The sequence below is a fragment of the Equus caballus genome, chromosome 3 (genome assembly GCF_041296265.1).
Source record: "Equus caballus isolate H_3958 breed thoroughbred chromosome 3, TB-T2T, whole genome shotgun sequence".
NCBI lineage: Eukaryota > Metazoa > Chordata > Mammalia > Perissodactyla > Equidae > Equus > Equus caballus.
Window position 1 is genome coordinate 150,607 of NC_091686.1, and position 26,672 is coordinate 177,278.

General features: G+C 41.0%; 3 protein-coding genes across 18 annotated transcripts in view; 1 reads left to right on the forward strand and 2 right to left on the reverse strand.

Annotated features, from left to right (window-relative positions):
* The window catches only part of VPS35 (VPS35 retromer complex component), a 25,357-nt gene extending 18,992 nt beyond the window's left edge, over positions 1-6,365 (reverse strand). Inside the window, exons 1-2 of one of the 2 annotated variants that reach the window (XM_070262882.1) lie at positions 6,199-6,365; positions 273-371 (exon numbers count right to left, since the gene is read on the reverse strand). In XM_070262882.1, coding sequence (XP_070118983.1) covers positions 273-287 — 15 coding nt within the window. In that variant the 5' untranslated portion in view covers positions 288-371; positions 6,199-6,365. Of the gene's footprint in view, positions 1-272; positions 372-5,847; positions 6,005-6,198 lie in introns of those variants that run through there. The other variant, XM_023636895.2, reaches the window with a different exon arrangement.
* ORC6 (origin recognition complex subunit 6) lies at positions 6,185-25,361 on the forward strand. Of its 7 annotated transcripts, XR_011437281.1 has the most exons (9): positions 6,185-6,467; positions 7,668-7,797; positions 16,456-16,619; positions 16,829-16,918; positions 18,163-18,275; positions 18,552-18,636; positions 18,732-18,800; positions 19,428-19,589; positions 24,905-25,361. XR_011437281.1 is itself a non-coding variant. In XM_023636896.2 (8 exons), exons 1-7 carry the CDS (start codon positions 6,403-6,405, stop codon positions 19,553-19,555), a joined length of 759 nt encoding a protein of 252 aa, XP_023492664.1. In that variant the 5' UTR covers positions 6,185-6,402; the 3' UTR covers positions 19,556-19,589; positions 24,905-25,361. The 7 variants fall into 7 exon arrangements, 5 of the variants coding, with proteins under 5 accessions (XP_023492664.1, XP_070118987.1, XP_070118986.1 ...); XR_011437280.1 differs by lacking the exon at positions 24,905-25,361 and having other exon boundaries at positions 19,428-19,982; XM_023636896.2 differs by lacking the exon at positions 18,552-18,636.
* Positions 22,958-26,672, reverse strand: part of MYLK3 (myosin light chain kinase 3) — a 76,060-nt gene continuing 72,345 nt past the window's right edge. For 8 of the 9 annotated variants that reach the window (XM_070262880.1, XM_014738321.3, XM_014738322.3 and 5 more), the window contains exon 13: positions 22,958-26,245. In XM_070262880.1, coding sequence (XP_070118981.1) covers positions 26,186-26,245 — 60 coding nt within the window. In that variant the 3' untranslated portion in view covers positions 22,958-26,185. The remainder of the gene's footprint in view (positions 26,246-26,672) is intronic. The other variant, XM_001490251.5, reaches the window with a different exon arrangement.

The following is a 26,672-nucleotide window of genomic DNA, read 5'->3' on the forward strand; positions in this document are numbered from 1 at the left end:
ATAGAAGGCAGGGTCTCTTGTCCTCATGGAGCCTACATTCTGGTAGGGAAGACAAACAATCCCAAACCAAAAATATACATGTAAATAAACAGGGCTATGTGTTGAAATTACTCCACACAGTGCTTGAGGGAGGCACAACTAACGACAAGAGCTGGTGCACTGAAGACTAGATGCACTGGAAGCAATGGTGCCATACAACTTTAGAAAACACTGCAGATGCATCCTTAGGAATACGCAGACTGTAACTGTGCCTCTCACATTGTCATTCTTACCAGGCATCTCTTCATCTGGAATGACTGGACCTTCACAGCCTGTATGGCTTCATCCAAGAGCTTTTCCTGCTCATCCTGAGGTGACTGCTGTGTTGTAGGCTGAAAAATAAGAAAAACACTTCCATTGTCTCATTAGCTCTCTCTTCCAGCAAATCTGTTCTCTGTATAGTTCTAGCCATAGTCCTTTTCCAAGGCTTTCGTGTAAGGTTCATTCCAGTTCCACATCTCAAACCCATTTATCAGTTTTTGACAAATACTAAATAGAGAGCTATGCCCAATCACTGAAGTTAACAGCTGCTGAAGGGGAACAGTAATGTGTATAGAGAATTTCTGCTCTCTCAGAAACTGACTCAACATTCTTGAAGCGGGTTGGCCTCAAGAAACATGAGGTGAGAGTTTATGGCTGCCTGTATTCTTCTAATACACTCTGAATCCAACTAGAACATAGCCATCAACCAATCTAATTCTTGTCATAGGTAGAGTCTAACCCAAATCTCTAAGAGCCTCTTCTTCTCTAGGCTACTTTTCATCTCCATTTCAGTCTATTCTTAGACAAACCAATGAACTAGTTTATGAGAACGACCCCTTTAGGCAACAGATAACAAAAGACAAGACAGCTTAGAAATAAAATAGCTGAAATTGTTGTTAGTGACTTGTAGTAGAACACCATAGAGAGTACTCTCCTCAAGCTCTAGCTTCAAATATGAGAGCTACAGTTATAATGGACAAAATAGATCTAGATACTCTTCTGTCATTAGCAAACATCTGCTTGCAAAATGAGTTAGTTCTACCTCTCAAGCAGAATTAACCATTCTGTCCTTTATGTTGTATAAACGCTGTGTTTACACCTCTACTACAGAATGCATAAATGATGGTCATTTTTACATCCTTGGGACCCAACACATTGCCTGACACATAATGGATGCTTCATAAATGTTCACCATATAAACGAATGAGCTGGTTTTAGAATGTTTATGTTACGTATTTAACAAAAAATGACTAAAGAATCAACAGATGAATGGATAAACAAATTATGGTATATGCATAAAATAGAATAGTATTTAATCATGAAAGGAATGAAATATTGACCAATGCTATGCGAACGAACCTGGAAAACATTATGCCAAGTGAAGAAGCCAGATACAAAAGACTGCACATTGTATTTATATGAAATATCCAAAACAGGGTAAATCATCCATAGAAACAGAAAGTAGACTAGTGGTTACCAGGAGGGAGAGTAGAGGAATAACTGCTTTTGAGTACAAGGTTTCCTTTGGGTGATAAAAATGTTTTAGAACTAGACAGAGGTGGTGGTTATACAACATTGTGAAGGTACTCAAAGCCAGTGAATCGTTCACTTTAAATGGTTAATTTCATGTTATGTGCATTTCACCTTAATTAAAAAATAAACCAGTAAAGAAGAGGTCTCTTCCACAATGAGCTGGAAAGGTGGAAGACAAGGACTTACAGATAAACATGAAAGTTAAATCTAATCTGTTCCACTATCGAAAATAATCAAAACAACACTTTAATTTTGAGATTAACAAAACCCACTTCTGAACTACAACCATTCATAAAAACTGAAAACTTTCTCGGTCCAATTTTGGAAAAAGAAAAACAACTGAATAATAAAGCAATGTCAAGCATCTCTCTTTATTTTTTCTATGGCAAACTTGTAAACTGAGTTTCTCAGCAACTGCACTTCTTGAGAAGCATAAATTTCAAAGAAAAAGGTATGTCTTTTAAACTAAACTTAAAGGGAACATTAATTTGTATAGCAGAACTATCACTGTAAAATGTTGGTCTTAGAGGCAAGGAGACAGGAGCATTTAAGGATTCAGACTTAATGAAATTCACTATTCATCACGGACCTCTGAGAACTTCAGGGAGACCAAGCTATGAATGGTTTAGATTTTTTGGGCTCTTTACTTCTGATGCAATAGAACAATTATTAGACTCAATGGATTTCATTAAGTTCAGATGGTCAACTTAGAGATCGGTATCACTATACATCAGGATTTTTAAAATTTTTATAATTACGTTTTTATTGTGGTAAAATATATATAACATAAAATTTGCCATTTTAGACATTTCTAAGTGTACAGTTCAGTGGCATTAAGTACATTCACACTGTCTTGCGGTCATCACCACCAGAACTTTTCATCTTTCCAAAACAAAAGTCTGTGCCCATTAAACAATAATTCCCCATCCCCTCAGTCCCATCCCAGGCAACCGCCAGTTTACTTTCTTTCTCTCTGAGTCTGACTTCTTTAGGTACCTCATATAAGTGGAATCATACAATATTTGTCCTTTTGTGTCCGGCTTATTTCACTTAGCATAGCTTCGAGGTTCATCCATGTTGTAGCATGTGTCAGAATTTCCCTCCTTTTTCTTTTTAAATGGAAGATTGGCCCTGAGTTAACATGTGTTGCCAATCTTCCTCTTCTTGCTTGAGGAAAATTGTCGCTGAGGTAACATCTGTGCCCATCTTCCTCTGTTTTGTTATGTGGGATGCCGTCTCAGCATGGCTTGGTGAGTGAGTGTGTAGGTCGGCATCCAGGATCCAAACCTGCAAACCCTGGGCCAGTGAAGCGGAGTGTGTGAAGTTAACCACTGCGCCACTGCGCCAGCCCCAATTTCCCTCCTTTCCATTGTATGTACATACTAAATTTTGTTTACCCATTCACCTGCTGATGGACACTTGGGTTGCTTCCACCTTTTGGCTACTGAATATAATTATCACCTTTATATAGCAAATAAAACTGTGGTTATAAAGAGATTACAAACAATTCCAAAAATACCTGTACAGAACTAGATTCAGTGATCTATAAATAAATTTCAGCAAAATTTTTCTATTTTGTATCAACTGGGTTTAAAATTAATAGAAACATAAACATAAAATGTAGACAATTACAGACTTACTACAAAGTAGCCTCCAGAGAAGAGATAAAGCTATAAATAAAGAAATGCATTTTTTACATACTCCTCATAAGACAACACAGTTATCATACAAATGGCCATTCCAAGGGAGTGTCTTGATGCCCTTCCTTGGAAGTGTTGCATAGAGAAGGAACAGTTAAAACACGAACATTCTCTCATTAAGCAGAAGCCAGGTAACCAATATCTCCTCACTCATGTAAGTGGTCCTCCACTTACAAAGACTCTGTACTTAGCAGCTACATGGATCAGAGAAAGATAGAAACACTATAGAATCAAGATCAAATTAATATTTGTGATTAGGCCCATTTTAGCTAGACCCAAACCAAAGAGCCCTCCCAAGTTACAGTAATAAGCTGCAGAAAAAAGCAAAGTTCATCATGAACTCATCACTTATAAAACTACTCTCCAAAACAATGTGTTTTCATTTCTTCTTCTATCAAACAGGGATAAGAGTACTTATAGCACTGTGATGAGAATAAATGAAACGACACAGATAAAGCTCAAAATATGCCCAGCGCTTAGTAATAAGCATTTCATAAGTGTTACTGTTATTATTATATCCCCCTTAGATACCAGCAATTATCTCCACCCATCTAACAACTTATCTGTTGGTCGATCTCTCCATTCATACGCTGTATATGTAATCTAATAATACAATGCAAGTCAACCATAAAATGAAAATAACCAATCTCCAAAGTCACAGAATTTCATCATATTAGTGAAAGTGCTATTTAAAAAATAAGGTACAAGATACTAATTAAGGTAAGGTGAACTAAGAATGATGAACAGATGGGAACTTCAAAACACAATTTGAATACCAACCCGTCTCCAACTTCATGTATTAATCCATTTCCCCAGGAATCCTATGATGGCACACACCATGAGTATACACTTCTCCCAGCTTTACCTACTGGTAATACCCTTTCTTCTCCACCTGGAGGATTTCTGCTCACCCTCCTCAGAGTCTCAGCTCACATGTTACTGTCCCAAGCTCCCCAGGCAGAACGCTCTTCCTCCACGATCCCACAACACTGAGCTGACAGTGCTAGTAAAGCAACCCTCAGACTGTATATTACATTAACTTCCACAAGCACATCTTTCCCCACTAGACTCTGAAGTTCTCTGCGAGCAAGGACTACGTTTCCAGGGCCTAGCACCGTCCACGACATGGAAGGCACACAAGATGCTTGATGAATTGAATTGGATCCTAGAATTTTAGGATGGAAAAGGGCCAAAGAGGCCAATGCTTGTTTTCAGATGCAAAAGTGAAACTTAAAGAAGACTGAGTGACTTGTCTAAGTGACAGAGACAGTGGCTGTAACAAGACTGACACTCAAGTTTTTTTTCCCAATAAAACTCATGAGGACAGGAGTGTGTGTCTGGGCCACTGCCCCAAACTGGTTCATCCAGCACAGAACCATACTCTATACGTGTATAGTAGATCCCCAATTAAATGCTTTCATTACAAAACGCTATAAACGTCGATCCATAAATGTTGAGAAACAGACAGATCCTAGTTAAATTTTTGCACCATTCTTATATCAATTCCCAATTGCAATTCCGAGAAATAAGCAAAATCACCTCGTATGGTAATATGTTATATTAAAGTAGTATATGCCAAACATTTAGTTGTTTTCTGGCATTAACACATTTAAAGTGAAGCCCGTTTCAGGTTTACAGAAGCCCGTCTACATAAAGTGAATAGTGACAGTGAAATAATTAAAACTGACATACGCCACACTAATACACAAAAACATTATTTATACAGTGAAGACTATGCCAAACGCTAATAAAATGCAAGTGACAACTTGCCTTTGTAAAAATTAGACACAAGGATTCACATTTTGAGGAAGTTCAAGTTTACCGGCCAACAGCCACACCAAGATTTGCAGCCATCGCGGAGAGGCGCTGAGGAGAATGCCTACTTCCAGCAAGAAAAGTGCTTAGATTTCACCCACGGGGAGACCAGCGAGAGCGCCAGGGCGCCCAACGAACAAACGTCAAAGGGCACAAGCGGTCTCCCCTCCGTCCGGCAGGATTAACGTCCAGCAGACAGCAGGAACCCTTCCAGGAAATGCACGGAAGCGCGTCCCCAGAATTCGCGGACAAACACCGCAGCCCCAGGGAGCTCCAAGGCCGAGGAAGGCCAGGGTACCACGACGGCCCCTCTGGGGGACTTCTTGCGCAAGAAGGGAAGGGGGTCCGGCAGGGCGCTCCCAGGCACCGAGGGGGAAACGCCAGCCGGGGGCACCCTCCGGGCGGGCGCCGACGCGCCCCGAGCCTCAGGCCCTCCGCGACCCCGACACAGCCTGCCGCTCAGACTCGGCCCTCGGGCTCCCATCGAGGCGGCCGCAGGCCTTCACCGACCCCGAGAGCCTACAGGCCGAGACACCCCCTCAGAGGGGCCGCCCTGTTTCAAAGCAACGGCCACCGCCAGGAGCCACCGCCCACTCCGGCCCGAGCCGGCCCGTCCGCGGCCTTCCCCGGCCTGCCCCCATCCCGCAGGCCAAGCCGGACGGGCCTTAGCCCCGACCGGGCTGCCAGGCCCCAACTCCGCCCGCAGGGGTCCAGGGCGGCGGGACAGAACAGGCGCTGGGAGAACGGTCGGCCCGGGCCCGCCGACCCCAGCACTCACCATGGCGACTCCCCGGACCTGCTGCAGGCAGCACCCACCCGCGCGCCGAGCCTCCCGCGGTCAGGTGACGCTGCGCCCCAAGCCCCGCCCTCTCAAGCCCCGCCCTCGGGCCCTGCAGGCGGCTCCTCCATTGGCCCGCTTCTCGGAGCCAAAGTCTCGCGTGTCTGTTGGCCCTGGCCCCTTATCGCCGGACTCGCGGACCTAGGCTCCACAGTGTGTGAGAGAGGGCGTGGAGGTGCAGAGTAGCAGGGAATTGGTCGCTGGCGGGAAGGAGACAGCAGGAGAGAAACGCTACGTTAGACAGGCTTGTCAAGAATGGAGGGACGGGGGGAGGGGGAGCAGCCCGCCCACCTTCGCCTGCGGGGGAGCGTGCCTTCGTGGTGCGCACGCGCAGAAGGGAGGCCACGCTTGGCTTGGGGGGCGGCCTCAGCTCCGCCTCCCGGCCAATCCAGAGGCAGCGGAGGGGTGGGGCCTGGCCCGCGCTGGCTGGCTCGGTGTCTGCGCGCGGGCTTCGTCGCGTCGCAGCTGTGCGCGTGAATCGCTTTTGTCCGCGCCATGGAGTCTGCGCTGATCCGGCGTTTAGCCCCGCGTCTGGGCATCGCCGAGCCCGGTGTGCTGAGGTGAGTCCGGCCGCGCACGCCTCAGCGGCCCTGGCCTGTCCTCAGACGAGGTCCGCGCCTTTCCCGCGCGACAGGCGGCGCCGGAGCCCGACGGGATTTGGCCCTCCTCAGGAAGACCTTCCCGGGCGCGGGCCCCAGGAGGTGGCGGGGGCCGCTGTCGACGTCCCTGGGAACAGCTGGCCCGGTGGGATGCTCGGCGGTGGGAAGGGGCAGAGTCGGAGAACCTGGGGCGCTGCAGATAGTTAGAGAGGGTCAGTTTGCAACGGTGAACCAGACAGGTGGGGTACCAGGCCCCTGGAGGTCGCTGTCCGTGACGGCAGCAACCGCGCGGGAAACAAAAACGGCGGGGTCCCGGGACGGCTGGGAGTGGGGCGCAGCGCGGCCTGGCGGCTGCCTTTAATTAAAAAATCCAGGAACCGCCTCGGAGAGGGTGCCGTTTGTGCTTAGCCCCGAGTGACAGGAGGTGCCAGCCGTGGGAGACGTGGGAGGAGCGGCCGGGCAGACACGGCAGCCTGTGCAAAGGCCCTGAGCGGGGAAGCACATTTCATGGTCCCAGGTTAGAAGTAAAGCCGTTGTAGCTAATGCGTGGAGAGCGGGGCCAGGCCTCGGCGGCCAGCTGGGGGAGGGAAGGGAGCTCTTCTGAAAAGATTTGCAGACAGACCTTCTGGACTCGGTAAGCATTTAGAATAGCGGTTCCCAAAGTGTGGTGCCTGGACCAGCAGCATCAGTATCATCTTGGCACTTGTTAGAAATGCAAATTCTTGGGCCCACCCCAGGCCTACTGATGAGAAACTCTCTGGGGATGGGCTCTAGCAATCTGTTTTCACAAGCCCCGAAGTGCTTGTCCTGTACCTTAGAGAACCACGAATTTTGAGGAAGGGGTAAAAAGGAGCCCTGCCAGTCTCTGTGATAGTTCCTACTTGTTCTGGTAAGAGAAGGACGAAAGAGGACTTGTGTTGTGCAGTAATCAAAGAACTTAACTTTTGCCTAAAAGCGCTTCAACACAGTGGTGTCTGGAGCCAGAGGGCTGGTTCTGTCTTACAGAGCCCTGTCCTGCCCAAGGCTGTGCGTTTCACTGCCAGCCCCACATGAGCTTGCATGGGACTTGGGCTCCGAGTGGAGTCCACCAGGCCGGACTCATTGTTTACCAACATAAACTTCTGGAAAAGAGATTGAGTGGACGTGTTGCCTTATAACCAGGAAAGCAGAGGAGTACTTGCGACTGTCCCAGGTGAAATGTATTGGCCTGTCTGCACATACCACGGAGACCAGCAATGCAGTCATGTGCCTGGACCTTGCGGCTTCCTGTATGGAGTGTCCTTTGGACAGGGTGAGTAGATCCCATTGAACGTCTTAATAATCCAGTTTAACACTAGAGCTTAATCACACATTTTGTTTATTTATTTTTGTTGCAGTAACATTGGTTTATAACATTAGATAAATTTTGGGTGTACATCATTATATTGGGGAGATTACATCATGTTCACCACCGAAGACTAATTGCAATCCATCACCACGCATGAGCCTAATCACCCCTTTTGCCCTCCCCCTCCCCCTGTGGTAACCACCAATCCAATCTCCATTGCTTTGTGTTTCTTTGTCATTTTTATCTTCTATTTATGAGTGAGCTCATATGGTATTTGACTTTCTCCCTCTGAGGTATTTTGCTTAGCATAATACACTCAAGGTCCATCCATGTTGTCACAAATGGCTGGATTTCGTCATTTCTTATGGCTGAGTAGTAGTCCATCGTGTATAAATACCACATCTTCTTTATTCATTCATTCCCTGATGGGCACCTAGGTTGCTTCCAAGTCTTAGCTGTTGTGAATAATGCTGTGATGAACATAGGAGTGCATGTATCTTTATGCATTTGTGTTTTCAAGTTCTTTGGATAAATACCCAGCAGTGGGATAGCTGGATCATATGGTAGATCTATTCTTAATTTTCTGAGGATTCTCCATACTGTTTTCCATAGTGGCTGCACCAGTTTGCACTCCCACCAGCAGTGTACAAGGGTTCCCTTCTCTCCACATCCTGTCCAACATTTGTTATTTCCTGTCCTGTTAATTATAGCCATTCTGACCGGAGTGAGGTGATACCTCACTGTAGTTTTGATTTGCATTTCCCTGATAGCTAATGATGTTGAGCATCTTTTCAGATGTCTGTTGGCCATCCGTATATCTTCTTTGAGGAAATCTCTGTTCAGATCTTTTGCCCATTTTTTAATTGGGTTGTTGGTTTTTTTGTTGTTGAGCTGTATGAGTTCTTTGTATATTTTGGATATTAACCCCTTATCTGATACATGGTTTGCAAATATCTTCTCCCAATTGTTAGGTTGTCTTTTCATTTTGTTGATGGTTTCCTTTGCTGTGCAGAAGCTTTTTTGTTTGATGTAGTCCCATTTGCTCATTTTATCTTTTGTTTCCCTTGCACGGTCAGACATGGTACTTGAAAATATGCTGGTAAGACCGAGGTCAAAGAGCGTCCTGCCTATGTTTTCTTCTAGAATTTTCATGGTTTTGGGTCTAACATTCAAGTCTTTAATCCATTTGAGTTGATTTTGGTGCATGGTGTAAGGGAATGGTCTACTTTCATTCTTTTGCATGTGGCTGTCCACTTCTCCCAACACCATTTATTGAACAGACTCTCCTTTCTCCATCGTATGTTCTTGGCTCCCTTGTGGAATATTAACTGTCCATAAATGTGTGGGTTTATTTCTGGGCTCTCAGTTCTGTTCCATTGATCTGTGTGTCTGTTTTTGTGTCGTTACCATGCTGTTTTGGTTACTATGGCTTTGTAGTATATTTTGAAGTCAGGGAGTGTGTTATCTCCAGCTTTGTTCTTTTTTTCAGGGTTCCTTTGGCTTTTCGGGGTCTTTTGTTGTTCCATATAAATTTTAGGATTCTTTTTTCTATTTCTGTGAAAAATGTTGTTGGAACTTTGATGGGGATTGCATTGAATCAATTGCTTTAGGAAGTATGGACATTTTGACCATGTTAATTCTTCCAATTGAAGAGCATGGAGTATCTTTCCATTTCTTTGTGTCTTCTTCAGTTTCTTTCAACAATGTTTTATAGTTTTCAGTGTACAGATCTTTCGCATCTTTGGTAAAGTTTATTCCTAGCTACTTTATTCTTTTTGTTGCAATTGTAAACGTGATTGTATTCTTAATTTCTCTTTCTGCTACTTTGTTTTTAGTGGATATAAACACAACTGATTTTCGTTCGTTGATTTTGTATTCTGCAACTTTACCGTATTCATTTATTATTTCTAAAAGTTTCTTGGTGGACTCTTTAGAGTTTTCTGTATATAAAATCGTGTCATCTGCAAATAGTGACAGTTTCACTTCTTCCTTTCCAATTTGGATCCCTTTTATTTCATTTTCTTGCCTGACTGCTCTGGCTAGGGCTTCAACTACTATGTTAAATAAGAGTGGTGAAAGTGGGCATCCTTGTCTGGTTCCTGTTCTTAGAGGGATAGCTCTCAGTTTTTCTCCATTGAGAATGATATTAGCTGTGGTTTTGTCACATACGGCCTTTATTATTTTGAGGAACTTTACTTCTATACCCATTTTATTTAGAGTTTTTATCATAAATGGATGCTGTATCTTGTCAGATGCTTTCTCTGCATCTCTTGATGATCATATTATTTTTCTTTTTTCTTTTTTTGAGGAAGATTACCCCTGAGCTAAATGCTACCAATCCTCCTCTTTTTGCTGAGGAAGACTGGCCCTGAGCTGACATCTCTGCCTATCTTCCTCTACTTTCTGTGTGGGATGCCTGCCACAGCATGGCTTGCCAGACGGTGCCATGTCCACATCTGGGATCCGAACTGGCGAACCCCAGGCCACCAAAGCAGAACATGCAAACTTAATGGCTGCACCACTGGGCCAGCCCCGATCATGTAATTTTTATTCTTCATTTTGTTAATGTGGTGTTATCACGTTGATTGATTTGCGGATGTTGAACCATCCCTGCATCCCTGCAATGAAACCCACTTGATCATGGTGTATGATCTTTTTAATGTATTGTATTTGATTTGCTAGTATTTTGTTGAGGATTTTTGCATCAATGTTCATCGGTGATATTGGCCTGTAATTTCCTTTTTTTGTCTTGTCCTTGTCTGGTTTTGGTATTAGGGTAATTTTAGCTTCATAGAATGAGTTAGGAAGCTTTCTCTCCTGTTAAATTTTTTGGAAGAGTTTGAGAAGGATAGGTATTAAGTCTTCTTTGAATGTCTGGTAGAATTCACCAAGGAAGCCATCTGGTCCTGGACTTTTATTTTGGGAGAGGTTTTTGATTACTGTTTGGATCTCCTTACTGGTAATTGGTCTATTCAAATTCTCTACTTCTTCTGGATTCAGTTTTGGAAGGTTGTATGATTCTAAGAATTTATCTATTTCTTCTAGATTATCCAATTTGTTGATTGTATGGCTTTTTGTAGTATTCTCTTATAATCTTTTGTATTTCTAAGGTATCTGTTGTAATTTCTCCTCTTTCATTTCTGATTTTATTCATTTGAGCCTTATCTCTTTTTCTTGGTGAGTCTAGATAAAGGTTTGTCAATTTTATCTTTTCAAGAACCAGCTCTTGGTTTCATTGATTTTTTTTATATTGTTTGTTTAGTCTCTATTTCATTCATTTCTGCTCTGATTTTCATTATTTCCTTCCTTCTACTGATTTTAGGCATTGTGTGTTCGTCTTTTTCCAGCTCCCTTAGGTGCACTGTTCAATTCTTTATTTGAGATTTTTCTTGTTTGTTGAGGTAGGCCTGAATTGCTATAAACTTTCCTCTTAGAACCACTTTTGCTGTGTCCCATAAATTTTGGTGTGTCATATTTTCATTTTTCTCCAGGTATTTTCTGAGTTCTCCTGTGATTTCTTCATTGAGCCAATCATTATTCAGTGACATTTTGTTTTGTCTCCACCTATTTGTGGCTTTTCTGATTTTCTTCCTGTAGTTGATTTCTAGTTTCTTACCATTGCAGTCAGAAAAGATGTTTGGTGTTATTTCAATCTTAAATTTATTGAGACTTGCTTTGTGGCCTGATATGTGATCAATCCTGGAGAATGTTCCATGTGCATTTGAAAAGAATGTGTATTCTGTGGTTTTGGGATGGAATGTTCTATATATATCCACTAAGTCCCTCTGGTCTAATGTGTCATTTAAGGTCAGTGTTTCCTTATTGATCTGTTTGGATGATCTAGCCATTGGTATAACTGCAGTGTTAAAGTCCCTTGCTATTACTGTGTTACTATTACTCCTTTTATATTTCTTAATAATTGCTTTATATATTTGGGTGCTCCTATTTTGGATGTATAGATACTTACAAGTGTTATATCGTCTTGTTGGATTTTTCCCTTTATCGTTATGTAGTGCCCGTCTTTGTCTCTTGTTACAGTTTTTGTTTTAAAGTCTATTTTGTCTGATATAAGTATTACTACCCCTGCTTTGTTTTCTTTGCCATTTGCATGGAGTATCTTTTTCCATCCCTTCACTTTCAGTTTGTGAGTGTCTTTATCTCTGAAGTGTGTCTCTTGTATGCAGCATATATATGGGTCTTGTTTTTTTATCCAATCGGCCACCCTATGCCTTTTGATTGGAGCATTTAGTCCATTGATATTTAAAGTAGCTATTGATAAGTATGTACTTATTGCCATTTTGTTACCTTTTTACTGGGTGTTTTAGTAGTTCTTCTCTGTTCCTTTCTTTTACTCTCTTCCTTCGTGATTTGATGGTTTTCTTTAGTATTATGTTTGGGTTCCTTTCTCTTAATTTTTTGTATGTTTATTATAGCTTTCTGGTCTGTGATTACCATGAGGTTTATATATAATAACCTAAAAGCATAGCAGTTTGTTAAGTTGCTGGTCTCTTTAGTTTGATCTCTTGCTAAAAGCTCTACTCTTTTTTTTTTTTTTTTTTTTTTGAGGAAGATTAGCCCTGAGCTAACATCTGCTGCCAATCCTCCTCTTTTTGCCAAGGAAGACTGGCCCTGAGCTAACATCCATGCCCATCTTTCTCTACTTTATATGTAGGATGCCTACCACAGCATGGCCTGACAAGCCTTGCATAGGTCCGCACCTGGGATCCAAACTGGCGAATCCCGGGCTGCCAAAGCAGAACATATGAACTTAACCGCTGCACCACCAGGCCAGTCCCAAAAGCTCTACTGTTTTCCTCACCTCCTCCAACATTTTATGTTTTTGATAGCATATCTAGCCTCTTTGTGTGTGTGTGTATCCATTACCCTCTTATCGTGGAAATAGGTAATTTTAGTACTTTTGTCTTTTGACCTTCATATTATCTTCAGAGGTGGTTGATCTGCTACCTTTACTGTATTTTTGCCTTTACCAGTGATTTTATTGCCCTTTTTTTTTTTGATAATTTTCTTATTCCTGTTTGTAGTCTTGTCTTTCCCACTTAAATACATCCCTTTAACATTTCTTGTAAGATTGGGTTCTTGGTGATAAAATCCTTTAGTTTTTGCTTGTCTGGGAAACTCTTTATCTCTCCTGCCATTCTGAATGATAACCTTGCCAGGTAGAGTATTCTTGGCTGTAGGTTTTCTCCTTTCAGCAATTTAAATATATCATGCCACTTCCTTCTATCCTGTAAGGTTTCTGCTGAGAAGTCAGCTGATAGTCTTATGGAGTTTCCTCTGTATGTAACTTGTTGTCCTTCTCTTGTGGCTTTTAGGTTTCTGTTTAATTCTTGACATTTTAATTATAATGTGTCTTGGTGTGGGCCTCTTTTGGTTTATCTTGTTTGGTGCTTTCTATGCTTCCTGTACTTGGATGTCTGTTTCCTTCTATAGGTTAGGAAAGTTTTCAGCTGTTATTTCTTCAAATAGAGTCTCTTCCCCTTTGTCTCTCTCTTCTCCTGGGACACCTATAACACAGATATTAATACACTTGATGTTGTTCCAGAGGTCCCTTCAACTGTTTCGTGCTTTTTAATTCTTTTTTTTTCATCTGTTCACCTTGAGTGATTTCCTTTAGTCTTTCTTTCCAGCTTGCTGATTCGTTCTTCTGTATCATTTACAGTGCTATTGAATCCCTCTAGTGAATTTTTCGTTTCCAGTATTGTATTCCTTATTTCTGACTCGTTCTTTTTTATATTTTCCAATTCTTTGTTGAAGTTCTCTCTAAGTTCATCCATTCTTCTCCTAAGATCAGTGAGCATCCTTATGGCTTTTTTTTTAACTCTTTGTCAGGTAGATTGTTTATTTCTGTTTTGTTTAGTTTTTTATCTGCGGTTTTATCCTGGTCCCTTACTTGGAACGTATTCTTTTGCCTCCTCATTTTGCCTCTTACACTGTGCTTATATCTATGTATTAGGTAGGTCACCTACATCTTCTGATCTCAGAGAGGTGGCCTTATGTAAGAGATGCCTTATGAGGCCCAGCAGTGTTCTTTCCTCTCATCACCAGTTCCAAATGTTCTAGGGGTGTCCCCTGTGTGGGCTATGTGTGTCCTTTTGTTAGGGTTGCTCTTGCTGCAGGTGCCTGGAGAGGCTAGGCTGTCCCCCTGACTGGCTGGTTCTAATGCTCAGCTACAAGTGGCTGCTGTGTACCCATCAGTCACTTTATTGGGCATGGGGAGCCCCAGCACAGTTAGCTGCAAGGTCTAATAGCACATTCCTGTTGCAGTTTTTCTGTTAAGTGAGTAGGCCTCCAGCATGACTGTTTGCTAGGCTCAGGGGCTTACAATTCCTGTAGGCGTCTGGCCTACAAGGCTGTCATTAGCTCTCAGGATTGCAGCTGCTTGAGGCTGATCCCCTGGTGGCTAATTGAGAAGCACAAGTCTGCTGCAGTTGACAAGCCCCACTGCCCACTGGGCCACACACACCATCAACACAGTCCTGGCCCATGTGTGCACCCCAATCCCCTGAAGCAGACCCAGTCACCCCATTGCAGAGGCCCCAAACACTCCCACCTGCTCCTCACACATGCCCTGACCTGCAAAGGCGGACCCACTCATCTGGCTGCAGAGGATCCAGGCACCCTGCCTATGCAGGCCACAAGTTGCCTGAGGGCTTGCTGTTGGGTGGGGCCAGTCCCTAGGGTGGGCTGCTGGCCCTGGCTGAGCTGGGTTAAATTGGTGCTCTAGAGGGTGGGGCAGACCCTGGGCTACCAGGCCAGGGGAAGAATTCCAATGACGTCTGCCAGTGTCTGTGTCAGCATGCTTGTACTAGGTCACAATAATGGCTGTCACCAATGTCTCAGTCCCTGGAGAGGTCTTAGCTCTTACCAAGATGCACCCAGAGCCTATCAGGTGAGTCTCTTTTCAAGAAAGGACTGTGCACCTTTTTTTCTGGTAATTTTAGGTTGCTTTCCAAAACAGGTGAATTTGTGCGTGGGCCCTATAAGACCCAGCTTTTTTTCACTTTTGTCCAATAGCTTTTCTGGGGGCATGCCCTGTTGTTAATAGCCAGCAAAGCCAGGTATTATGACACTTGTCTACGTTATGATGAGTCCAAAAGAGACTTACTGTGGTAATGCTCCCTGCTCAGATCCCCCACTCCTCCAGAGAAGGCTGCGTGCCTTAGGATTGCTCCTGGCCGGCCATGAAGCACTGCAGCTTGTGAAGGTGGCTTTTTTTCTCTTCAGAAGGAATTTCTGCCTCTTCCACCTCAGTTGGATCTGTCCCTTGTTGCAGGAGTTCTTTTTATCCAGTTTTCACTTCTCTCTCAGGGGTAATTGTTCCAAGAGTAGTTGTAGATTGGTTGTGTCTGTGAGAGGAGGTGAGTTCAGAGTCCGCCTACACTGCCATCTTGACACCAACCTCCAGTCATACATTTTAATTTCTGGTTGGATTAGACCCTGTCAAAACTCTTGTGTTTTAGAATTTTCCTGGCTATTATCATATGTTATTATTTTAGATGAATTTTAAAACCATTTTGTTGAGTTGGAGAAAAGAGTTTTGCAGCATTCTTTTTACTCGTTACTGTCTAGTTTCCCTGGCCATGTCTTTCTTTACTCAAAGCTATCTTCCATGTTGCTGCTAGCATCATCCTCCTAAAGCAGATACTTTAAAGTTCATGTATATTTTTCTTCCTTTGTCACAGTGGTTGCAAGCACAAGCTATGGAGTCTGGAAGATTCACATGTTGAGACCAAATCTCAACAGCACCAGTTACTTAGCTCTGTGAACCTCCAGTTTCCCCATCCATAAAGTGGGGATTAGAACATCCATTTCACTGGATTATTGTGAGAGTTAAACAATATACTGTATGTACATGCTTAACGCAGCACTTGTCACATAATGATGCACTAATTAAATGGTGTTGTTAAAAACACCATTGGCTCCCCATTACCATCAAACTGTCCAGCCTTTCTTGAATGCTAACCTCAAGCTACACTATTCACTTAACAAACCATGCATTTCAGTGACTGATGGCTTTGTAAATGCAACAACTTTTTTTTTTTTAACCTGGAATGCTCTTCCGGCCAGCTGCTATTTGTCTTACATGACCCTGCCTTCCTGTTACATCCTTTATGAAGCTTTCTCTGACTCTCCCAGGCAGAGTGGATTTCCCTGTTACTGGTCCTCCTGTTTCTCTCCCAGTTTCCCTCTCCTCTCCCTTTCCCTCCTCCACACATTCACCCTCCCCACCCCTCCCCCACTCCTTTCCTCCTTCCTTTTCCCAATGAACTGTATGTTGGCACTTTTGTTGCAAAACAGGTGACCATCTATGCGTCTCCTGTTTTTTTACTCACAGCTTGGCTGTAGTACACTATGTTGTTTTTTAAATTATCCATGGAGATGCATGACTGCCTTTCTAAAGTATGAGCTCCTTGAGAGCAATATTTGACTCTGCCTGACATGATTACTGATTTTTGACTGAATGAAGCTCAGCTGTTAGGTAGAGGGACTTGTCACAAAATTAATTTATTTTAAAAAGTTGACTCATTAAACAAGTGTTTAAGGGCACTGTTGTATAGAATCTATGATATTTATGATTCGTGTGTATTTTTTCTTTTCAAGGCTTATTTAATTAAACTTTCTGGTTTGAACAAGAAGGTCTATCAGAGCTGTCTTAAATCTTTTGAATGTTTACTGGGCCTGAATTCAAATATTGGGATGAGAGACCTGGCTGTACAGTTTAGCTGTACAGAAGCAGTGAACATGGCTTCAAAGATACTGCAAAGGTATGAGGCATGAAGAACCTTAACTGAAAACTTATACTGATACATAAAATTATTCAATGTCCTGTTAATTTTTAGTTTTAAAAAAATAACATGCTGAAGTGACAGAGTGCATATGTCATGCATTTAAATAGCTTATAATTTCTAATTTTCATTTCAGTCCTTTTGAAATAATATTTTCTAACAATTCCACAAACGCTGCTTTCCCTCAGCTATGAGTCCAGTCTTCCACAAACACAGCAAGTGGATCTTGACTTATCCAGGCCACTTTTCACCACGGCTGCACTACTCTCGGCATGCAAGTGAGTGCCTTTTAACCTTCAGAAAAGTCCACAATTTACAAATAGATTTCTCATTCCCAAAGAATACTTCTAATTAGTTTATTTCAACTCGGAGCATCTTTTCTCATAAAAAATAACATTTGGAATAGTGGCCGAGTGACCAGATTCTGAGTTTACCTCACAATATAGCTGACAACTTGGATCTAGTGTTGCCAGAAGTCCACTTGCCAAGTGGAAGCCATATACGTGAGTTGGGTATTCTGATTTCAGGGTCTACCTTTTATAAGTGATGAAATCTGTCATTAAAACAGTGGTCGTTTGTGATTTTCCAGTCATTTTTTTTTTTTTTGAAAAGTACTGATCACAACTGTTTTTAAAGTAGTTTATAAACATCTCAGTGATAAATTCTTACATCTGAATCTTAAAATTTTGGGTTATCTATGTATGTACTGAAATGTTACCCTGGAAATATTAGCAATTGTTACCTCTGTCTAAAGGTGTCTTGTTTTATCTTACTGGAAAACTCTTTAGAAAACAAAATGTAGTTGGCCCTTAAATAATAGGTTTCTTACTACCCAGCCACTAATTCTGGTGTGTTTGGCTCTATTAGCTACATACCTAGGAGCAATTAATTGACATTAATCGAAAATGTCCCTTCAACAAAGGTATGTGTATATGGGGAGGGAGTATGACTGCTATTGTAGAAAACGATATTGACAAGTAATTCCACTTTTGAAACTAAATTACACTAGCAAAGTAAGGTTTGAATGGGTCTGTTATCCTAAATAAGAAGTTTGTTTTGTATTTTTCATTGGTGGTTGTGGTGGAGTTTATTAGGAGAGGTTTTTGGTGAGGAGACGGTGGTTTACATTCCTGTAGTATAAATGGAAGCACCATGGGTTAAAGTGAGTTGAACAATTAAAAGTGCTATGATTGTCATTCAACAAATTAGTAACATCTGAGATTTACTAAGAAAAAGTTGTATAAGGCATGAAGCACCATAGCAAATGTCTTTTATGTGCATCATTTGTTACATAACAGATCCCATGTGCATTTTTGACTCTCTCAATCTAATAAACAACTAAATAAATAGCTTTAAAAGGCTGATTTTCATGGTTGTAGCTAATGGCATATGTTTGAAATAAAGGGAAAACTAGACAGTTGGGTTCTTCATAAAGCATGGTGGGAAGAAAGTGGACAATCTGGTTGACCAGAGAAGATAACTACTGGTCTTACAAACCGTAATTTATCAAATTATTTTGTAGGCTTCTAAAGCTAAAGGTGGATAAAAATAAAATGGTAGCCACATCTGGTGTAAAAAAAGCCATATTTGATCGACTTTGTAAACAATTAGAGAAGATTGGGCAGCTGATGGACAGTGAGTATTCATTCTTATTTCAAGAATGTATATTTGAAAATGTAAACCTTCTGGTAAAAGTCTGATATTTCCAAACTTGCAAAATGGCTTCTTTCTGAATTCTGTATTTAATGTGGACCAGAAAAGTTTTAGAAAATTATTTTTTCTATCTTTCAATAAAGTTGCTTAATAACTTTTAAAAACCTGTTATTCTATGAATCCATGCCTGGAAAATAGATTCTCTTTTAACATGCTCTAATGTTAAATGCCACCCTCCACATGCATACGTTGGAACAGAGGTGAGTCTCCAGTCTGACAAGAGACGCCAAAGGGAAGAGCAAGAGCATGTGCCTTCTCCTTATTCTAGTATTGGTCAGTCAAGGTATCTGATTTTTATTTGTGATCCAAAATATGCCCAAATACTAAAATTGAGGATAGGGGAAAATTAACCTGATGACATTTTTTTTTTCCTTAAAGGAGCGCCTAGAGATTCAGTTACTTCACCACAGAAGAAAAAGATGATGATGGTTGAACCTCCAGCAGAAGGTAAGGCGTGCTAACACTGGACAGACACTGAAGTCAGTGCAATGGATCAGTGTAGCGTGGGTTTAATACAGTATTGCTTTAGCAGCTTACCTGACAAGGATCTTAATAAATCCTGACAATTAATCATTGGATAAGACCAGTTTTCCAAGCTGTCATTTACAGAAGTTAGCAGAAGTATTGTATAATTCAGTACACATCTGAAGCCCAACTGCTTATCTTCAAATCCTGCTTTACCGCCTACTGGCTGTGTGATTTTAGGAAAGTCACTTAATTTCTGTGAGCCTCAATTTCCTAATCTTTAAAATGTGATTAATATTGGCACCTACTTCAAAGAATTGCATTGAGGGTTAACTGACATAATACTATTAAACTACTTGGTTCAGTGCCTGTCAAGCACAAGATAGGTGCTTGATGAACGCTCCCTGTTAGCAGGATGTCTTGGAATGCTTGGAGTATGAGAGAGAGCAAAAAACTGACGTGTTACCTGCTGTTTCCACTTTTCATTTCGGTATCTTATTCCCTATTACCTTAATTAATTAAAGTAGACACTTTAAACAAGTTTCCTTTTTTATTACTTCATTTATAAACATAAGAATTTTGAAAGACTTTTGAAAAATTTTTTCACAGAAACAGAGAAGGTGGTAGAGATCCCACATAAACCTCAGAAAGATGAAGATCTGACACAGGATTATGAAGAGTGGAAAAGGAAAATTTTGGAAAATGCTGCCAGAGCACGAAAGGCTCCCGCAGAGTGACCTCTTCCAGACCGCCATGTGCTATAAACCCACAGTACGTCCGCCTCCTCAACAAGGACATGAGGGTTTTGGAATCTGTTTCAACTTTTAGAGCTAGGATCCTGACTATTGCCTTAATAGCAAAGAAGCCAGCCCGGGGCTGAGTTTTGGGCAGCAGGCTGCCCCTGAGGTGGGCAACAGATCCATTAGATCAGTCATTTTGGTGTAGCCTTGGCTCCCCACAGGTCTGCACTGTCCTACAAAATGGAATTGGAGTCATTTTGCTCTTTTGTTTTAAGCAAAAAACAGTCCCTTGTCCTATCCAAAATATAAAATTCAGGCTGAATGGAGTCTTAGGGATTTTACTTAGGTTTTTGTGTAAGTTGCTTGGTTTGACGAAATCAATATATGGTACAGTCTAAGTTAATAAATGTTATTTTTATATGCATTCAAGTTGCCCTTGTCATCAGTTTTGGGGGAATCCTTGCTATTTCAAAAGCTGTCTACTCTAGCAGGAAAAAAGCCCCAAGTGCTGCACACTGAACCATACTGTTCCCTGGAGCACAGACTCTTGTCAGACTTCCTGAGCTTAACCCTGGTTAGCCACTTAGCACCTGTGACACCTTGAGCAAATTAATTAACTTCTTCATGCCTTATCTGTAATAGGACTAAAAACAGTGTCTACCTCATAGAATAATTTGGAGCAGCATCTGAGCTAATACATGTAAAGCATTTAACACAGAACCTGGTATAAGTATTTAGTAAATATTCGAATAGAGAGAGAAATTCCTATATAGCGGTCTCACATAATGAAGTATAATTAGCATTAACATCATTAAAAAATCAAATGGACCAAGGTTTATTTTCTTTGATATCCACATACTGAAAAACATAACCTTATAAAATACTGCTTATTTTAAAACTATGGGAAAGGGTCTTCTATGGAAGATAAGAAGTTGCTATGGGCTCTAAGGCATCGTGCCAGACATGATTTTAACTAAAATAAAGAATACATAATCTAATTAAATATTTCCATGAAGAATGCAATAAAGTGATTACATCCAAATTTTAAAAACCTTTCAGAATGGTATCACTAATACTAGTTGTTGCCTTTTATCTGCTATAAGTAAGGCATAATACCTGCTGCATAGACCTGAGTGCTAAAGGAGTGATTTCTTTTTTCTTTTTTTAAAGATTTTATTTTTTTCCTTTTTCTCCCCAACCCCCCCCCCCCCCCCCCCCCCCCCGCCCCGGGTACATAGTTGTATATTCTTCATTGTGGGTCCTTCTGGTTGTGGCATGTGGGACGCTGCCTCAGCGTGGCTTGATGAGCAGTGCCGTGTCTGCCCCCAGGATTCGAACGAACGAAACACTGGGCCGCCTGCAGCAGAGCGCGCAAACTTAACCACTTGGCCACAGGGCCAGCCCCCTAAAGGAGTGATTTCTTTTTCCTCTGCCCGTTTTATGTCTAGATGCTTAGTAGGCTAAGGCTGAAGAAATGCCACAATCAAATTGTTCCCAACACAGGAGAATGTCTGCCAGCCCTGTGGTAGAGGGGAATGACTCTGAGCTTTGGAACCACACACATACACTGGTCCTTAAATTCTGACTCTGCCACTTACACCCTAAGGAAATTTCAAAACCTTAAAGAGCCTCAGTTTCCGCATTTATAAAATGGAGATATTTATCTACCTTGTGAGGATTAAAGGTAATATTTATGAAGTGCATGGCACTTAGAAGGCATTCACTAAACAGGGGTTCTTGTTAGTACTTTGATCTAAAATGGATAAGTGAGTCTTTTCCTCATTTATTTTAAGAAGGTGTATAATTTGTTTTTATTTGGTGCCAAGATTTAAATTTTTAGCTTTGGGTCAAAAGCCATCTACTCATCACCAGGTAAAATTAAGCACATTCGCTTTTTCTTTAATTGTAAAATATACGTGAAATTTACCATCTTAACTATTTGTAAGTGTACAGTCAGTAGTGTTAAGTACATTCACATTGTTATGCAACCAATCTCAGGAACTCTTCATCTCATGTAGCTGACTGTACCCATTAAACTCATTAAGCTCCCATTTCCCCGTCTTCCAGACCCTGGTAACATCTATTCTAGTTTCTGTCTCTATGAATTTGACTACTGTAGGTACCTCATGTAAGTGGAATCAGTCTTTTTGTGACTGGTTTATTTCACTTAGCATAATGTCCTTAAGCTTCATTCGTGTTGTAACGTGTCAGAATTTCCTTCCTTTTTAAGGCTAAATAATATTCCATGTACAAATATAACACATTATGTTTATCCATTCATCTGTCAGTGGACACCTGAATTGCTTCCACCTTTTAGCTATTGTGAATAATGCTGCTGTGAACATGGATGTACAAATATTTCTTTGAAACTCTGCTTTCAGTTCTTGTGGATATATGCCCAGAAGCGGGATTTGCTAGATCATATGCTAATTCTATTTTTAAATTTTTTAGGAACCACCATACTATTTTCCATAGCAGCTCCACCATATAACATTCCCACCAACAGTACACAAGCGTTTTCTCCACAATTTCTGCACATCCTCGCCAACATTTATCTTTTGGACACTTTTGTTATTTTCTGATTTTGTTTTTTGGAGGAAGATTAGCCCTGAGCTAACCACTGTCAATCCTCCTCTTTTTGCAAAGGAAGGCTGGCCCTGAGCTAACATCCGTGCCCGTCTTCCTCTACTTTATACGTGGGACGCCTACCACAGCATGGCTTGCCAAGCGGTGCCATGTCCAAACCGGGATCTGAACCGGCGAACCCTGGGCCGCCGAAGTGGAACATGCACACCTAACTGCTGCACCACCAGGCCGGCCCCCTATTTTCTGATTTTTTGATAGTAGTCATCCTCATGGGTGTGAGGTGGTATCTCATTGTGGTTTTGATTTGCATTTCCCTAGTGAATAGTAAGCACTTTTTCAAATGCTGTTGGCCATTTGTATATCTTCTATGGAAAATGTTTATTCAAGTCTTTTGTCCATTTTTGAATCAGACTGTTTTGTTGTTGAGTTGTAGGAGTTATATAGTCTAGATATTAACCTCTTATCACATATATGATTTGCAAATATTTTCTCCCATTTATTAATTTGTCTTTTCACTGCTGAGTCCATGAGAATAAATATAAGTACTATTTGTGACTTTCTTTTCCCTTTATACCTTAAAAGCAGGTCATGGTAATTATTTTGAGGATCTGGAACGTAGTAGGTACTTGTTTATTTCTTAAATTAGTTGGGGAGTGGGGGATTGCCTTAAAGCAACCTTATCCAAATGCCCTCCTAGGGCAGGAATTCTTGCTATAACAATTTTCCATCACATTCACACTCCGAGGGATGGGAGCTTACTACTTAGTGAGTCTGCTGTTTCAGAACTGTTCTAAAGACTTTTTGGAAGCTCAGTTCTTTAAGCTCATGGTTTATTTAACTGATTTAAAAAACTTTTTTATCATGAAAGTTTTCAAATATATACAACAGTAAAGAGGACAGTATGATGAAAGCACACATGGATCACCTAGACCCAACAGTTAACAAGATTTTGCCACACTTGCTTAACTATATCTCCTTTTCTCCTGAAGTCATTTAACCTACATTATAACCACATTGCCATTATCATACCTCACAAAATTAATAGAAATTCTTTCTATCATCAAGTATGCAATTTAGAATGATATATCCGCGGGATGTCTCTAAAACATCTTTTTATTGTTTGTGTGCTCCAATCAGGGTCAAAACAAAGTCCATACTTGATATTGGGTTGCTAATTTTTAATTATAAAAGCAATACATGCTCATGTAAAAAAAAATTCAAATGATTCAGAAAGTTTATAAAGTGAAAAGCGGAATTCCCCCTCCCCATCACCCACTTTCCACACCCCACTGTTAAGCTTCTTGTATATCCTAGAACATTTCAATGCACATATAAGCATGTATCTCTCCACAAACGGGACAATGCCATGTGTATGGTTTATAATTTTTTGTAATGAAAAGATGGTTGTCGGCACATCTAGGTCTATCTCTAACAGCTGCAAGTTATTACCCTAAACGGATGTGGCAAAAGTTATTGGACTAAACCCATACTGATAGGCATATATGTAAGTTGGTTTCATTGGGCCGTTAGCAGCAGTGCTACAGTGAACATCATTTTGCATGAATCTCTGTCCACTTGTTCCATTATTGCTGAGGAATGAATTTCTAGAAATGGAATTGCTGGGTGATAGTGTGGGCATGACTTTTATTGGGATACCTATCTGTCAAAAGTGGAAGAATTCTATTTTCCCCATACCCTCATCAATCTGATAGGTGAAAAAAGTGGGTCCTGACTACGTTTTAGAGTTTCTCTGCCCCACAATTTCCAATGACTGTTCATACAAATGGAAAAGTCCCTTTAGAAATAGTTGATACCGGCACAGTTGCAATCTAAAAATTTTTTGAGCTAAGTACACACCAGCAAAGTAGAGAACTAAAAATATCCAGAAAGTTGAAGCTTCTAAAAGCTCCCTTGAAATTTCAGATAAAGGAGGCTGAAATCCACATTACCAGTCAATTGTGTGGGTCTGACCCAAACAAACCCCTCAAGGGGGCTTTGGAAAGAAGTTGTTTCTCTAGGTAAAGAATAACAGCATATAGGGAAAAAAGAAAATTTGATAAGAAGATTCTCCCTGTATCTGCCCTGTCCAGGGGAAGCTACTAACCACATGTGGCCATTAAGCACTTAAAATGTGGCTAATGCAGTTGCAGGACTGAACTTCTAATTTTATTTAATTTTAATTAAATGTAAAAATGGACACAATTCAATTAGAAAACACTTAAGATGTTTTGAACTTGAGTATGTGAGTATATCTTTCTACAGTAAATTATATGAAATCTAAGTATAAATTAAGTATGTCTCATGAAAACCTAGCATCTGAATTGAAATGTATTTTAACTAAAATACACACGAGATTTTGGAGACTTAGTATGAAAAAAAGAATTTAAAATATCAATAATTTTTATGTTGATTATATATTGAAATAATGTTTTTTATTTATTGTGTTAAATCATTAAAATTAATTTAACCAGGGTTTTTTTAGAGGAGCTATTGGAAATCTTTAAATTATGTATATGGCTCATATTATATTTGTCAGACAGTGCTGCTCTAGATTGGGATAACTAACCATACATTTTTCTGGAGAGAAGATTCATAGCATTCCCAAGAATCTGAAGGCTCAGGGAGAGTAGGAATCGCCCTACTAGGTAGAACTATATTTCTCTACCTTCTTCTGGAGGCTGCCCTCAGAACTTTTTAAGAGGATTAACTGATGCTTTAAAATGAAGCATTTTATAAATCACTGTTCCTCTCTCATGACAGGGACAGTCCCAGCAGCCATCTCTTCTGACGTTCATTGACTCACTGGCCAGTTTGGAGCAGGCCTGGCCGTGCTGGTCCTGAAAATCTTAGCTCCTGACAAGGGTTTGTTCTCCAGAGGAAAGTGACCACATGAGAACTGCAGCAGCGGGATTAGCCTCTCCACCTTCTGCCTCCCTCCCCACACCCATGTCCTCTGCCCAAAAAAAGGTCTATATTTGGACAAAAATCCTGAAAAGCTGTGCAATTGTTGCATGGCTAGTTAAAAGTAAGTACTCCAACTAAAACTGCTGACCTGAGAAGGTTGTGAGAATAGCACAAAAATCAGGTTAGAAGGGAGGAAGTTAAAAGAATTGCTTACTTTCTCATAATAAAGCACTCTGTGTTAATCATTTTATGTTAGTTAAATGACAACATTGAAAGTGGTTATCCTTAATGAAGAAGTTGGAGAGCAGTTTTCCTTTATTGTCTCATGATGTTTCATTCTGTTTCTCCCAGAAAGCTGAATATCATTACATTCTTATCTCTCTTTCACATATTGCATATCAGTTTCCAGACTTCCTAGACTGTAGATTCATAACTGAGGAAGGGGATCAGGAGAGAGACTGCCAATATCAGGACAGGGCAGAATTAGGAAAGGGTGGAGGTGTGTATAGATTTTAACAGCACATTCGAAATGATCATTGTTGTGATTTAGCCATGACACTTGGTATACTTTGAAATTTCAAACACTATTAAAGGATGCACATTTTGATCCTCAAAAAGGAGCACAAGTAAAAACAAGTTTGAGGATCACTGCCCTAAATCCACGTTGCTTTACACAACAGTGGAGTAGCACAATAAAACGTCAGCTCACACTTGAGCAAATCAAAACTCTAGGAATTCTTTGTACTGGAAGAGATAATTCCGAATAACGTGCCCCTATGTAATAGTCTATTGAGCTCTTTAATCCAAGTGTGTCTAGAATTTAAACTTAACAGATGCAAAGTAAAAGCTTTTCTACCTACCTAAAGCGTGCCTACACTTACCGCCAAAAGTAGGGATACTTGAAAAGTCAACACAGCACTTCAACTTAGTGATCTTATAAGGCAGAAAAAAGCTCTTAGGTCACTTTCCTTACAGCCACTTTTCACCCACAATTCTGGAAGGCAACAGCCGTAACCTTTTTTTACAAAATAAGTGGAATCAACATCAGTAAAAGGCCAGATGATTTAAAATCTTGAGTCATCACTTCACCACCGGTCTCAATAATTGCTGGGCCCGTGGGGGCAGCAACGTTGAGGATTAGGGACAAGTTGGAAATTTCCTTAATCTGTTGGCAGCAGTCACCACATAGAAGTGTTTCTTGAGGTAAGGAGAGAAAAAGAGGAAAAAAGCATATTTTTAGACCAATTGTTTTAAGAAGAAACAATAAAAGGACTTAAGCAAGTTTAGCCACTTGGGTTTGTTTAAAACTGATAACCTAAAGGGGAGAACAAGATTCTAGCAAAATCGGGGTGGAACAGTTAGAGGACTTTCAGGGGCATGTTTGGAGCAAGTATGAAATGAGAAATGTCACCTGCCGTTTCACATAGGAAACAAAGCACCTGGAACAGTGTTCTTCCAATTGTGGTTCACAACCCACCAGCGGGACAGGAAATCAAATTGCTGGGTTATGACCAGCATTTTTTTGCATGAAACCAAGGATCACAGACTAGAAAATAATAGAGTGCATCACACTCTCTGACACAAATGTGATATTTGTGTTTCCTATATGTGTGTACATGCACAT

Bases quoted from the DNA above. Each gene is read 5' to 3' on its own strand.
- ORC6 (XM_023636896.2), top strand. From the start codon at position 6,403: ATGGAGTCTGCGCTGATCCGGCGTTTAGCCCCGCGTCTGGGCATCGCC. The intron at 6,468-7,667 runs GTGAGTCCGGCC...CCTTATAACCAG, and splicing joins GCCGAGCCCGGTGTGCTGAG to GAAAGCAGAGGAGTACTTGC. The intron at 7,798-16,455 runs GTGAGTAGATCC...TTTCTTTTCAAG, and splicing joins TGGAGTGTCCTTTGGACAGG to GCTTATTTAATTAAACTTTC.